The sequence below is a fragment of the Psittacula echo genome (genome assembly GCF_963264785.1).
Source record: "Psittacula echo genome assembly, chromosome: 2".
Taxonomy (NCBI): Eukaryota; Metazoa; Chordata; class Aves; order Psittaciformes; family Psittacidae; genus Psittacula; species Psittacula echo.
Genome location: NC_137737.1, coordinates 54,482,399 through 54,496,696, shown reverse-complemented (window position 1 = coordinate 54,496,696; position 14,298 = coordinate 54,482,399). Strand labels below are relative to the sequence as shown.

Sequence of the window (14,298 nt, the reverse complement as noted above, 5' to 3'; positions counted from 1 at the left end):
GTGGAGTTATCAGTCTAAAACACTTAGGGAAAATTAGGGACCACATTTTGGTATGGCTACAGACATACATAGATTATAATGCGATTTATCAAGCACAATTCTTCAGCAGCTAGATTTCCCTTCCCACTACATGTCAAGAAAAGAGTTGATCAAAGAAGGAAGCACCTAACCTTCAGATGTTTGCCAGAAACCACTAACAATCATACTAACTTTTTCACAGACAAGAAACTTACTTGCTCTTCACCATTTCCTACACGGCTGAAAAAAAATCTTGCCTTAGCATGGAATTTGTTAGGTTAAAAGGCATTTACCTCCTAAAAGCACAACCTCTTCCTTTTCCATTCAACAGCATAATTCCAAAGAGGTTGCGAACATTTGAACACAGCAGTTGAATGGTGTCAATGAAAGAAGCCATACCTGTGTGCTATAGCAGGTTTGTGTCCTTCACCTTTGCACCAAGGGACGTCTTCATGAAGGTAGGACAAGCCACGGGCCATTGTTTCTGCAACATGGCAGAGCTCATTCCAGCTGATAATGTTGCCTTTCAGGTAATCTGTCAGAGAACCCTGTGAAACAGGACATCGTATGTTCTTAATTGCAGACCCTGCTATGAGACAGATGTGCCAATTCATCAGTTTAGAAAATTATTTTAATGAGTGCTTGAGAAATTTGAACCTTGATTTAACAGGGAGAAAAAATTCACTGGTGCAAGTAAAAAAGAAGAAATAAACCCCAGAAGCATTCATCAGTCCTCAGCCTTTGACAGCACAGAAAGTATCTAGATGTCAAAAAGGAGTCTACTAATCTGCCAGGGAAGGGGAGGGAGGTAAGGAAGGAACAAAATCATCTCAAAATGCAGCAATTCATCTAACCTAAGATAGGAGAAAGCCTTCCATGCAAGAAGATTATGCATCATATCAGCTGGTTGTGGCAATGATTGACTCAGTAGACCTTGGATTAAACAGAGGGATAACACTGCTGGCTCAACCCCGGATTTGTGCATGTTTGTTTTATTTCAAGTGTTAGTCACGTTCGATAACTAAAGCAATCCATGAAATGGGAGATGTGCCCCGAGCTTCAAAAGTAAACACAGAGCCCATCTGCAAGGGGTCAGTTGGGACTGCAATGGTCTGCAACACCCAACTCCCACGTTAAGAGATGGTGACCACCACAAACGTAAGCTGTGGCCTTTTGTGCCCGACTCTCACCCCAAGTCCCATCTTTATTAATTCCATGTTTGTACAGGGAAGCCTTGAAAGTTTAAGGGCCTTTGAAGGAGGAGAGCTGTAGCCCTTCTCTGCTACCACTGAGCCATGGCTCACCATGGAGAAACTGAACAGATTACAGTAAAGCTTCTAGGAGAATATTAGACACCAAATCCTGCTGTTTCACAGCCAGCCACCTCTCTTCCCTCCCAGAATGTACATGCAATGATACCTTACCTTATCGTGGAAAGCTGTGATCAGCCAGAGCTCTGTCTCTAGGTTTGTCCCTCTTTTCTCTGCTGCGATAAACTGCAAAAGGTTTTCATGCTTCATGCCAGGAGTATTGAAAATCTCCCTCTCACTCTGCCAAGACTGCTTATCCTAAAGCAGGGAGAAATGCACCATCAAAGATCATGCTTCCCTTTAAAGAAAACAGCTCCTTCAGCTCAGCCAGAGCTGTTCACAGTCCTCTCAACATCATCCTCCTATGTTCAGATGTGATGTATCCCTTCAAAATGAGGCTGTTTTCCTAAAGTGTAGATGCTGGAGAAAGACTGGAAAATGCTGTTCTCAAGTCTCCCTTCTCCGAAATTATCCTCAGCTCATACCCTACAGCACATGTGTGGGGAAGAATCCAAACTCAACCTCACTGAGAAATAAGACTTGTCAAGATTTCTTAAGGATGCTTGCAAGAATAAAGCCTGTGCATATAGCACCCATATCTGCATTGTAGCTGTAATTGTTACGATTGCAAAATCTAATCTAGGCTCTATTGAATATTTACTAGTAGGTCACAGCTGGTTTGGACAGAAGATGTGCAAATCTCCTTTAGCAATACTATGACAACAAATACGGGGCAAAAAATTAACAAAGAAGGAGATAGCAGAGGAGCACAAACATTTTTCAGTCATTCTTCTTTCATTTGACTTTTGATTGCTTTACTCTTTCCATCTGCAATTCCTAGAGAGTGAAGTCAGGAGTGTTCAAAGGTTTCCTAGAGCGGAAGACATGAGCTGACAGAAATGCTGCAGTGCAATTAGCTTTCACAGTGCAGGGGCTGTGCCTTTGTAAGCTGTAAACGGTTTGCTAGGTTTGGGTCTCGATTTACAATCTACCCAAGCAGTATACACAAAGCCAGGGCTTTGGGCTTTTGTGTGCATTTTGGGAATCGCAGCTGCACACTGCCTTGTTGGACTTTAACAACATAGACATTTGCAGTGAAGTTAAAATACCCTGTAGATTTCAAAATGTGCTTGTTTTTGCCCTTCTTGCAACAACTACTACTACAGGAAGCTTCTGATAATGAGATACGAGATAACATAGAGAAAACTGTAGGAAGGAAGGGTCCTTGAGCTTTTTCCCCCAGAAGAAGAGTCCAAATGCATCTTTGTTATTGTCTTAAAAACCATAACCTCCAAAGGCACTTAGGGCATCTTAGCACTGGTGAGGCAGCCCAGTGAGTGAGAACCTAATGTGATGCCCTTCTTACCTGAATAGGGAAGATTTTCACTGCTACATAGTCATTCATCAGCTGAGCCTTCCACACACAGCCAAAGCGTCCCCTCGCCTTGATCTCCAAGAGCTGCAGAGGCTTTAGGCCGACCAGGGGAGAAGGGGGTGGAGGGCCTGGGTCCTGCATGAGAGAAGAACATTGTCACGAGCTGAAGCTGGACTGTAAAACAAAGGGAAGGGAGCAATGGGGAGACTGTGGATGGAAAAAAAGGTATAAAGAAGTGACATTTTATTTAATACAAATCACCTCCAAGTGTCATTTTGTGTGTCGAACTACCACCTGCCATCCTCTGGCAAAACCCAAATTCTCCTATGTTTTCAAAGCAAGAGCTATTTTGGGCTGTAAAACAGTGATGACCTCAAGGTTACCTCCTGTCAAAAGTAAGAACTTTTTTATCTGTGTGACCCAACAGCCAACTACACCCAAAACCTCCCAATGCTTTGCACTTCATTAGGCATTTTTCACATAACCCCTGCAATGGGCAGTAAACAGGTCTGTCAGCATCATAAAGATTTTATCTGTTTAAACTGCATTTGTCCAGGAGAACAATGCAACCTCACAGGACGCGTGAGGTTGGAGTTCTGTCCTATCTGCTTTCAGATGAGAAAGGCTTACAGTATGGGCTATAACAGGCAGAGGAGGGAGGGAGGGGAAGGTAGCTGCTCAGCCCTTCAAAAGAAACCAGAATGCTCAGAGTACAGCAGAGCCAGCAAGGACCAGTTCCTGATGGCTTTGGGCCATGAGGATGACCTCGTACATGCATTCACTGATGGCTCATAAAAACTGAGCTTCAACAGGGAAAGCATTTCCCCTAGCCCCATAAAGCTGGTAGGAACTTTATCATGTCCCTGATCTCTTTCTCTGCAAAGTTGGCTTAAAACAAGCAATGGGATTGAGAGTTTGGAGGGGAAAGATAGCCAGTAAGCAGGGCTGTGTAACTGCATCCCTTAGGAATCTCAGACATCTTGATAACCCTATCTAAACCCATCAGCCCCACCAGGGAATAACTAGCACAGAGGCCAACTGCACCACCAACTTTAAAAACAGAAAGAAGTTAGGCCATCTAAGGAGAGTGAAGCAAAAGTGGACATGAACATATAGTGAGCAGCCTCCATGCCTTTTGTAAGGTCCAAGTAAAGGGAAGCAACATCCTCACCTCATTAATGTCGACGTGCCCGTAGGGAGGCTTGCGGTGACGATACATCCAGAAGGCCAAGAGGATGGCCATGGAGAGGACAGCAATGGGAAGCAGTGAGTACACCAGGATGTTGAGCAGGGAGGGTGTTGGCGGCGGCGGCTCGTATATGACTGTGAGAAAAGATCAGGGTAAATGTGGGAAAGGACCCTTTAGGCATGCAACAGCACTGTCAACTACATGCCCAAATGCAACCAAACTCCATCCTTCCTTCTGCTCCAAAGTTGACAATGCTTAGCGGCATGACCCAGCACATCCAGCAGCATTCATAAGGCTCTGTACTTTACTCTTTTCCATATGGCTTTCAGTAATGGAATTACAATGGTCCAAACCACACCGTGCAAGCCGAGCCTCCATCTGACCTTTATTTAAGATGGGTATTTCTTGCCAGGATACATAAAAGCAGAACATTTCCTCTTCTTAACCCTTCTGAATGTATTAAGTGAGCACGAAATCCCTTGCAGCATTGCTTTGCCTCTTACAGTGATTGACAAGATGTCAGTTTTTAGTAAAATGCTGCCGCAGCCACAATCAAATGCACTATTCCCACAGTAGTTCTTGTTCCAAATTACATCAGTGCAGTTGAGACACAAACAATGGGAATACTAAATGGAGCCATGTTGCTATGTTGGAGACAGGGAAGGAAAAAATAGCAAGACTTGCCAAATTAAACAAAAAACTGTGAGAGAAAGAATATTTGCTACTAGGTTGCTACGCGTACGTTAATAACAGGAGATAATAAAACATCTGTAAACAATTAAAACCTAACAGGAAAGCCCAGGAAAATCTGATAACGGTCTATTGGAACATCTCAGTAAACGTAGGTAGTTGACTGCAAAAGAACCCATCCTAAGGAAAAGATCCACCTGCTTTAATAATTTTACTGAATGATACTTTAGCAAGCGTTAGCTAGAAGAATAATTTTTTCTATTAGCCTTTGAAGAAGGACCTGCTATTACTTTTCTTCCTTGAAGTATATCTACAAGCTCTGAAAGCTGACATGCACACCTATTCCCTTTCAATCCTCAGATGAGCGAGATAGCAATCGAATGCAAAAATCTCAGATGCTCAAAGTATTTGGAGACCCGAGACCTATGAAAATTAATGACAAAGGTGTCAAATACCTCGTTAAGAGTTTAAGTCCTGATCCATGCTGTATAAATCACTCTACCCTCTTCCCCTAGTGTGTGATTTTGTTTTGTAATATCCCACTATGAATGTCCACTATAAAGAAAACCTAATCTATACTGATGGGATCCAAGGTGTTGTTACAACACACTTTATTCATGGAGTGAAACTATTCTTAAAGATCCATAGCAGAAGGATTTCTGGCCTTTGTAGCCAAAATGGTACTTTGTGTCCTGCTGGATGTACTTTTTTTTTCCCTCAACGACCAAAACCTCCACACCAAGAACCAACAAAGCTATCACAAACCGGGTCTAGAGGAAGAGACCACAACTGCCCATCCACCCAGTCACTCACCTTCTGGGCCGGTGACTTCAGGCAAATGGGTAAATTTCTCATTGCAATAGTTGCCCTCGCAGCAGCAGAAAAACACTTGAGGGTTTTCTTCTGTGGCTACACACTCCTGCCTGCATGAGGGATGGACAGACACGGCAATAAAGGGAAGAGAGAAAACAACATCAGCCAACTCCAGCCTCTTGTCTTTGGGAGCTGACCTGCCCCGAATCGTCTTCTCCATGTGCCTTCTCCTGCTGCTGAGCTGCACAGATCAGCAGTCTCCACTTACAGAAAACAACTTGGCACTCAAGTACCCCAGTGGATAGCAAAGACCCTTGAAAAGACCGTAAAGGAAACAAATGCTTCCATATGTATTGAAGGCATTAGATGGTGAGTAATAAATAACAGCCGCCACCACTAACTGAATGAGAAGCAGAAAAATGATGGAGAGATGCCTCATTCTCTGAACAGTGTCTTTCTCACAGCCCATATGTATGCTGTCAGGGCAGAGGAGTATTTGATCATGCAATTAAAGATTGTGCCATAAAGCACATAAGACAAGAGCTGAGCTAAGACTGCTCCCACAGACTTTAGCATCGCTAACTCTAGAAGGGCACCAGACAGCAGTACCAACAGTCCAGCTGCAGGTTTTGTTGGGTTTTTTTAAGGTTTAATTTTAAAGTGCCGTCTCTTAAAAAAACTTATTCTGCACAAAAGCCTTTAAGAAAATCAGGTTGTGGTCTCATTTTTTGTATTTGCCTGTTAGCCTTCTCAGCACTGAGGTTTTCTTGCGCACTGCACAAGGCATTAGGGGACTTCCACAGATCTGACCAACTCCACTTCCACACATCCTCCCTCTCCCACACATCAATGCCAAGAGATGTGCAGGGACTTCATCAGTGATCTAGTAGTCATTTCTCTTTCTTAAATGCCTGCTTCCCTTCCCTGCCACCTTTTGCTACATTATCCTCTGCTTTTAGTTATTACAGTTGCAGAGCTGCTCTCTGCAGAGAACTGTATCAAACTATTTCCTGAAGCCCAGCTAAATTATATGCATAACTTCCTTCCTTCAACCACTTGGAGGAAGTAGCAAAACAATCATATGTGTTTGACATTATTACTCATTTATGAACCCATGTCAAGCCTCCCTTTCTGTGGTATCACTGACATACTGCCACAAAACAAACGGAAAGGACTCCCTTCAATCATAACACAGGGTAGTTTTCAATGTTTTATTCCTTTTGGAGGAAAAAAAGTGGCTATAGCTGAAATGTCTCTGCAAGATCTCAGCTGGGAAGCACTTGGTTTGTTTTTAGGCTTTTATTTTTTTAAACTTCAAAGAAAAAAAAAAAACCAAACCCAAAACAAAACCAGCCATTTGACTTAATCAAATGAAAAAAGATGTTTCAACAAGTTAAGCAATGTTTCCAGATGCTTTTTGTGAAATCAGATAACAAGCCGTTTGGATTTAACAGCATCAGTATCGGAGTCTTCAATAGAAAACACATCCTTTGCTAAATCTGTTGGTTAAAAAAATCAAGCTAATGAGTGAAAACAGCCTGCTCCACATCTGCAATTCATTATCCCTGTCTTTTGAGTTGGTGTGCATTCAGGGCAGGCATCCAGGTACATACGACATGTTACACTTAGCAAATATTACAAATGAGACGGTGGGAGAGAATGACACATTTTTCTATGGCAGCGAGGACAGGTTTCATAGCGGTTCATGTGCTCTTCAAGGCAACATGAACACAACCTCTCTAGTGGGGCTGTGTAAACAAACGAAGAGCACAAGTCAATTTTTAAACACTACCTTTTTCCTATAACATTAAATGTACACGTGCCACGTTCTTGTTTCCTTAAGAACAGAGTAAGGAGCCATCGCCATCAACATCCCAGCCCTTCCACTCCTGAATTTTTCCCCTTCCAGCAACAAAGAGGCAGTGCCAAAAACAGAACATACTGCTTGTGCTCCAAGAGGAGCTGCAGCCTGGCAGAATAAGGACCATGCCCTGCATCCAGGAGATGCTTCTGCACATATAGATACAGGTGCATCTCCTGAGGCTGTGCCAAGCTCGCCTTCCAGAGCTGCTGAAGACAGAGACAAAAAGGGCATCAGCACAGCACCGCTGATCAATAAATCATCTTTTTTAGCCATTTTTTGCTATCTTGGGATGCAACACTACCTGCATGAAAGGCTGCTGAGGGCACTCAAGGGAAGGAAAAAAAATACTGCATTTAAACAGCCTTTATTTAATTAAAGCTAACCTTTATTTCACATGATGCTTTCAACACTTGTACTGTTTGTTAATTCTCAGAAGATCTTTTAGCTCTGCCCTGGAACTGTGGCTTTGAAGAATCAGGCTGCAGGATAATGGATGCTCAACCCCAGGGCTGCAAAAAGGCTGGTGAGGAGCCTTGGAAACTTTTTACTGTTGTAACAGAGCAATGCATCATGACAAAGTTTAAGAACCACTACATCCCTGCACAGAGACACTCAGTGACAATACAAGTGTCACTGTATATGAGAGCAGGCACTGAAAAGAGAAATCTGTTTACAGTAAACACTTCTGCTTGGAAGTAGGAAACTAGAGTGACCTTCTGTTCTCAGAAGGATCGGCATTAAGATGACTAATGGGCCAAGAAGGATTGATTTATCGGGAAAGAATAAAAATTTAACTATATATAGAGCTTGGCTACGCAAATGGCAAGGGAATAGGTGTGGTGGGAAAGTAACCCTGGTGCTAATAATAGAACGAAGATGAGGAACGACTCACAGTTGGGATAAGCTAAGACAACAGGCACAAAAGCAGAGATAATGTACAGTGCCAAAGGGAGAAAACTTTCTAGCCATGGGATAAATCTAGACCCAGATTAAGCCCCAAAGCTTAAGATGTGATATCCTAAAATTTTTGGAATGAGAAGCTACAAAGATGTGCAGATGGGAATTGCACAAAGGTGAGATCAGCCTACACTGGTGTTGTATCCCGGGAAATCCTTGAATTTACGTTCTGTTAGCCTTGCTTGGAAGGGTTGGGTTTGGATTGGTTGGTCATTGGGTTTTTATAACAGAAACACTAAGTCTAGAGCTACTGAACACTGTCCTTTTGAACTGTGAAAGTTCAGAGGGCTGTTTTCTTTAGCCGTAACTCACTCTCCCCCTATAGAATTGCATCAAGGAAAGTACGAGAACACTACTTTATTTTCCTAGCTATTTAATGAAGCTGGAGGCTCCGTACTACAAAGCCTCACTCTTTTCAGCTCCGTACAGGCAGTGACATAAATGTTCATATTGCTTTGCTGCCCCACTCTTTCTCCTGGCCAGTCTCTTAACTCAGCCAAAGAACAGTGAAACTTTTTGCAACATCACAAATGCCAAATACCTCAACCTCTAACCACCCCCAGATACCTATGCTTTTCTAGAGAGCTCTAAATAATTCCAAGTTTTCCTTTGTATTGCCAAATGCTCTTGGAAGAACATATTGCTCTTCATTTGATGGTACAGGACAGGTTTTTCAAGAAATGCTAGAATTATCAAAGCTTTGCTAAGAAAAAACAAAGAAAACCCCAAAACTACACCACGAACCACAAAAACCAAACCCCAACCAAATACAAAAACAAACCTAAAACTGCCTTTTGTAGCCTTTTGTGGTTTCTATTTATAAAGTTAAGGCAGGCAAGTGACAATTTCAAGAGCTATGTTTGCAACAGAAGTAATTACAGGGCCAAGTGACCTGGACTTGCTTTCTTTTCCCCAATACAAAAATCATGAGCCTTTGCACTTAAAGGAACAATTAAACCTGTATGCAGAAAACACAGCTAGGCTATTACCTGTCATAACAGTTGAAGTCATCTAACCAGCAGCCTTTCTTCACCAGCTCAATGGAGCCTGAGTTGTTTCTCCAAGAAGCGTAGCAGTGGAGCCGCTTGTCCTTCTCTCCCTCACAGCGCTCCACACCACTCTGGTTGGTCTTCTCCAGCTCCCAGTTGGCGTTGTAGTAAATGCATTCCCTTGTCTCAGCCTCCCCATGGCCTGGTCCTGAAGCAAAATTCAAACCCCAAGTTAGTTCAAGCAAAATGAGAAACCGATCCCAGGAGACCTACATCCACGTCACTATGCTTCAGGTGACTCATACATTTGCCTCCCTGGGAGCTACGCAGAAAACTGATGCGAGCTTCAGCATGGTGTAGAGGGTTATTGTCCTCTGCTCATGTGAGGTGGGGAGCAAAGAGGGTTGGCTTGCTTAGGCATACAACAGGAGCTCATGATGAAGTCAAGAGCCCAGCTGAGACACGCTCCCCTAAAGTCTTCTCTGGCCAGTGCTTCACCCACAGAATCCTAACAGCGGGATGTACAAGGCAACCCATACTCTGTAATTTCTATCCCCAGAAACCCTGTTTAGGAAAGACAACCTCCCAGGGTGCTACTTAGTGCTTGCTGGGATGTCACGCAGTTGACTTCCCCTCCCTTTCCACCACTATTCTGGGAAACACCACCTAAAAATAAATGGATTCTTACATGGGCAGGATGTAACTGAGAATAGATAATACTCATCCTGCAGGAGAGCCAGACCAGTGCCTATTCCTCACTTGGATCCCAGTTTAGGCTTATCTGGATGAGTCTCCATACGATAAATACCATGGTTTTAAGCTGTGGCTGACAGAGCTCATGCTGCCTCTCCACCCAAGCAAGATGTTCAGCAAAAAGCAACTCTGTTCCCCAAATGGACAATTGGTCATCACAAACAAAGGAGCCTCCACAGCCTATGAGACTTTCCTCCTTTAGAACCTTGTATCAAAAGACTGAGAAGTTCCTACTGCTCAAAGTGAAAAAATTCCCCCATAGCCATGGTGGCACTGAAAGACAACTACAGACACAGCCATTAAAAAGGGAATCAGGTAAGGGAACACTGATATCTGCAGGTGGCCTGTTTTGTCCTAAGCCTCTCTTCATTTGGAAATACTCTGTGGCATTTTGAGGATTAGTTTAAAATAAGGAGAATGAAACAAACACACAACATGCAAGCAGACAAACAGAAAGGTACCATGAAGCTCATGATTCCATAAATCCTGAGATGCCCTGCAGCCGTCTCTCTTTGAGATTACCCAACCTAAGGCAAGGTCAGTTCTGGTCATTATTTTGATGGACTGCAATCATAGAAAACATAGATATCCCAATAAAATGTGTTGACAACCGGGTAGAAAACACAAAAGGGTCCCATGGGATGGTGAAATGAAAGTGCTGCACTCCTAAAATAGCCAGACCTTTGCAAAGTGCAGAACTAAGCTTCTGGCTAGAAAGTTTTGCAACTGCTTTCATGACTCCATCATCCCCAAAGGCCGTACAACCTTTAATGTTGAGATTAAGGCAGCCAGGGCCATGTCTGGACAATCTAAACGCAACCCAGCCTACGATTCCTACCCAATATGGCAAACCAGTCACTTCGGAAAGAACTCTATCAGGTGATGCAATTCATTCTTCATAAGACACTGAGTAGCGAGTGGTCTACAGCCACCAAAGAAAACACCTAGCCTGGGCCCAGGCATCAGCTCCAGGCCCCAGATACCTTCTATAGCTTCATCGTTTTTATTCCTGAACACCCATCCACTACTGAAGGGCGTACTCTCACAATACCTAGCTAGAGAAGGGAGTATTACTTCCAACTGAAGATCCAACACGTCAAGTTTAAACGACTCATCCCAAGGAAGCAGGATGCTGGGGAGGAACCTGACCTGCCCTTCCACAGCCTGCAACTCCTCAAGTTGCCAAGTCTCCAAGCTGGAGATTCACCTCCAATTTTGCAGTGCATGGAAAGCCCTTTATAGATAGCACCTGAGACAGAGACTGCATTTAAGCTATTCAACATGGCCTGATCTGCTGTAGGGAATCAACCTTCTGCTGCCAACAGCCATCAAGCACGGAGTGCAGATGACCTGGGATGCAGCGGAACTGTAAGAAGGTTGGAGAAAAATAAGTTTCTGCCAAAGCTAGGGGTGATATGTCCGACCTGATCCTGATACCAACACCTGGACTTCGACTTAGGTAATTTTCATGTTAACGGAACAAACTCATCAGACTAGGAAGATCTCTTTGCAAGTTGAAGAGGGCTTCAATCCTTCAATAACTCTTTTTTGAGAAGAATGTTTAATCTGCATTGTGGGAGAGACTGCAAGGGAGGAGGGGTATGAGAAAGTCATAAAGCTGACTTCTGAAACTGGAAATTATATTCAAAGCACACACGAACAAGAGCTCGATTTCAGTAGCACCTGCAGGTTTTATTAGCACTTGCAAAGCTCCAAGTTCACCTCTGACAAGTTGCTTACTGTAATAAAAAAAACCTACCAATATTCCTCAACACAGAACAGTGTCAATATTGACATTCCTTGTTAAAGCCTTGATATTTGTTCTCTTGATACTTACACTACTCTTTGTTAGGGAAGATTAAGCATTTTTGCTAAACACTGGTTAAATTAACAGGAAAGCAAAGGAGCATTGTCTTGTGTGTGGGGAGGGAAATATCCTTTTATTTATAAAGGAATGAGTAAATATCTTTGCTTCATTGTAATACTTCACATGGATTCCAGCTGATAGCTAATACTATCAATTGCTGGTCCAGTCCTTGAAATATATTTTATAACATCATTTCCATCACCCCAAACCAAATCTTGCCTTTGCTCTAGACGAAAATTTCCTCTCCCTCCCCAATCCCATTTCCCACAAATCAGGAAGCTTTCTGGGAAAATGAACCATTTGCCTGGGAAGCAGGCCCGAAATCTAATCCTGGCTCAGTCACCTCTGTCTGTAACCATGAGCAGTATTACGTAGTCTCTGCTTTCCCCACCTGCAACAATGGCCAATGCAATGCACAAAGCTGCGGTGAGGTTTGATGTTTCCGCTATGGTTTGAAAAGGTAATGTTAAAAAGATGTGCAGCAGGAGCTGTATCAGCTCTGGGACCAGCAAACTGAGGCTGCTAAATCCTGTGCTGAGCCCAGGCTCCCTTCCCCCAAGACAGTTGTCTTTTCTGGAACAAGTTTCAGCTGAAGACTAAGATCTGCTTGCAAACACACAAACCCAACTCTGCAAACAGCAACTGCGCCAGGAAAAAGGCCTTTCACAGCTTTTCTCTCGCCGTCAAAGTTTAGATGTGTTGAATAAAAGCACATATAAAGTTTTGGATAACTAAATGTTATCCCAGCGCCCCCCCCCCAGACCGTTTACAGCCTGGGAAAATTGAACGGTACATGGGCTGTTAAAAACTACACTGAGAGCAATGGGTGGGGGAACTTTCAAGCATTGGGATACACACTTACCAAAGGCCACCTGGTTGGTCAACACCAGAGGATCTGCCAACAGGGCTGGCCCAGCCCAGTCAGAACTTTTACATATTGTAGAGGGGGACAAAGTTCCTGTGGTGCACATGAAGAATTTGCTGGGGAAAACAGTCTGGGTTATTCCTGCTTCAGGTAAAGGCAAACCCACTCGTGGGATTGCTTTTGCTCAGGGACCTGGATATACTTGGTGGGTAATGCGGGAAGATGGGGAAGTCCGATGCGTACCTCAAGGGGATTTGATTTTAGGGGAAAACAGCCAATGAACTCAATTGTATGCTGTTGCCCGCTATGTAATACTTTTATAGCCCATCAACTAGAAGTCTGCAGCGCACCAGCAACTGGCCCTGACTTCCCTCCGACCATCATCCCAACAGAGAATGAACTTTGATAGAATCAGACGAGTTCCGCGGTAAAGGAACGATCAGCATCAGCAGGCAACGATCCAACACTGCACACAGCCTTTCCTGCCCTGAAAGACTGTTACAAGAGATGGAGCCCAACATCATGGACCAGATGGACTCAGCAGCTTTATAGGGATTAGTCCATGCACTAAGATAACAGTGCACTGAGTTGAGAGTGAGGGTATATTGAAAATGTGGGATCTGAGCATGATGTGAATGGTATGGAATAAAGGGTGGATACTGTCCTGGTTCAGCAGCAGCAGTCACTTCTTCTCCTTCTTAGCAGCTGGTGCAGCGCTGTGGTTTTGACTTTCAGTCTGGGAATAATACTGATAAAGCCGATGTTTTCATTTACTGGTCAGAATGTTTACCCTGACCAAGGACTTTGTGAGTCTCATGCTCTGCCAGGGAGGAGGAGAAGCCGGGAGGAAGCAGGGACAGGACACCTGACCCAAACTAGCCAAAGAGGTCATGCCCGGGGATGTAACTGGAAGTCCCCCAGAAGGGCATGTTCTCTGCTCTGTTGGGCTCATTTTCGGTGGGTGGTATCATATTCTCGTCCCTTGTTATTTCCCTTATCATTATTATTATTGGTGGTAGCAGTAGTGATTTGTGTTATACCTTAGTTACTGGACTGTTTGTATCTCAGCCCGTGGGAGTTACATTCTTTCGATTCTCCTTCCCATCCCTCCTGGGGGTGGGGGTGGGGGAGGAGAAATTGCGTGGCTGACTTGCCCACTGGCTTAAATCACAACAGCGTGCTTCCCTTAAAACAGCTCCTAAGAATGCTTGCATTAAGGAGACACTTTAAAAACCTGTATGTTTGCTACCTCAAACAAATCTCTTAAAAAGCCATTTGGTAAGGATCCTCATCCCGCTGGGTGCTCAAGACTGCAAGAAATCCTTCTGTTTGTGCCCAAGATAGCCCCAGCAAGAAGGGGCAGGGCTCCAGGACACGGTATTAATTTATCTGCTGCTTTAGCTCATCAGGAAACACTCACACCTTGCTCTGTAATGGATCATGCAGAGACGAAAGTTTTTCACTAACTGTCATATCTGAACTTGCTGCATGAAAACTCTCAACTGAATGGAGGGAGGGGGAATTGAAACAGGGTTTTATCCCTTTGAGGGAGGAAGGTGGGGTGGTGGTGACTATGAGAAGGAAATCTGAGCTCTGCTTCTTGCATCT

At 43.8% G+C, this 14,298-nt stretch overlaps 1 protein-coding gene across 1 annotated transcript in view; it reads right to left on the bottom strand.

The window, feature by feature from the left end:
- Positions 1 to 14,298, bottom strand: part of ACVR2B (activin A receptor type 2B) — a 97,895-nt gene that overhangs the window by 10,786 nt on the left and 72,811 nt on the right. The window contains exons 2-7 of the mRNA XM_080610657.1: positions 9,206 to 9,413; positions 5,396 to 5,505; positions 3,875 to 4,026; positions 2,695 to 2,838; positions 1,443 to 1,586; positions 418 to 566 (exon numbers count right to left, since the gene is read on the bottom strand). Coding sequence (XP_080466783.1) covers positions 418 to 566; positions 1,443 to 1,586; positions 2,695 to 2,838; positions 3,875 to 4,026; positions 5,396 to 5,505; positions 9,206 to 9,413 — 907 coding nt within the window. The remainder of the gene's footprint in view (positions 1 to 417; positions 567 to 1,442; positions 1,587 to 2,694; positions 2,839 to 3,874; positions 4,027 to 5,395; positions 5,506 to 9,205; positions 9,414 to 14,298) is intronic.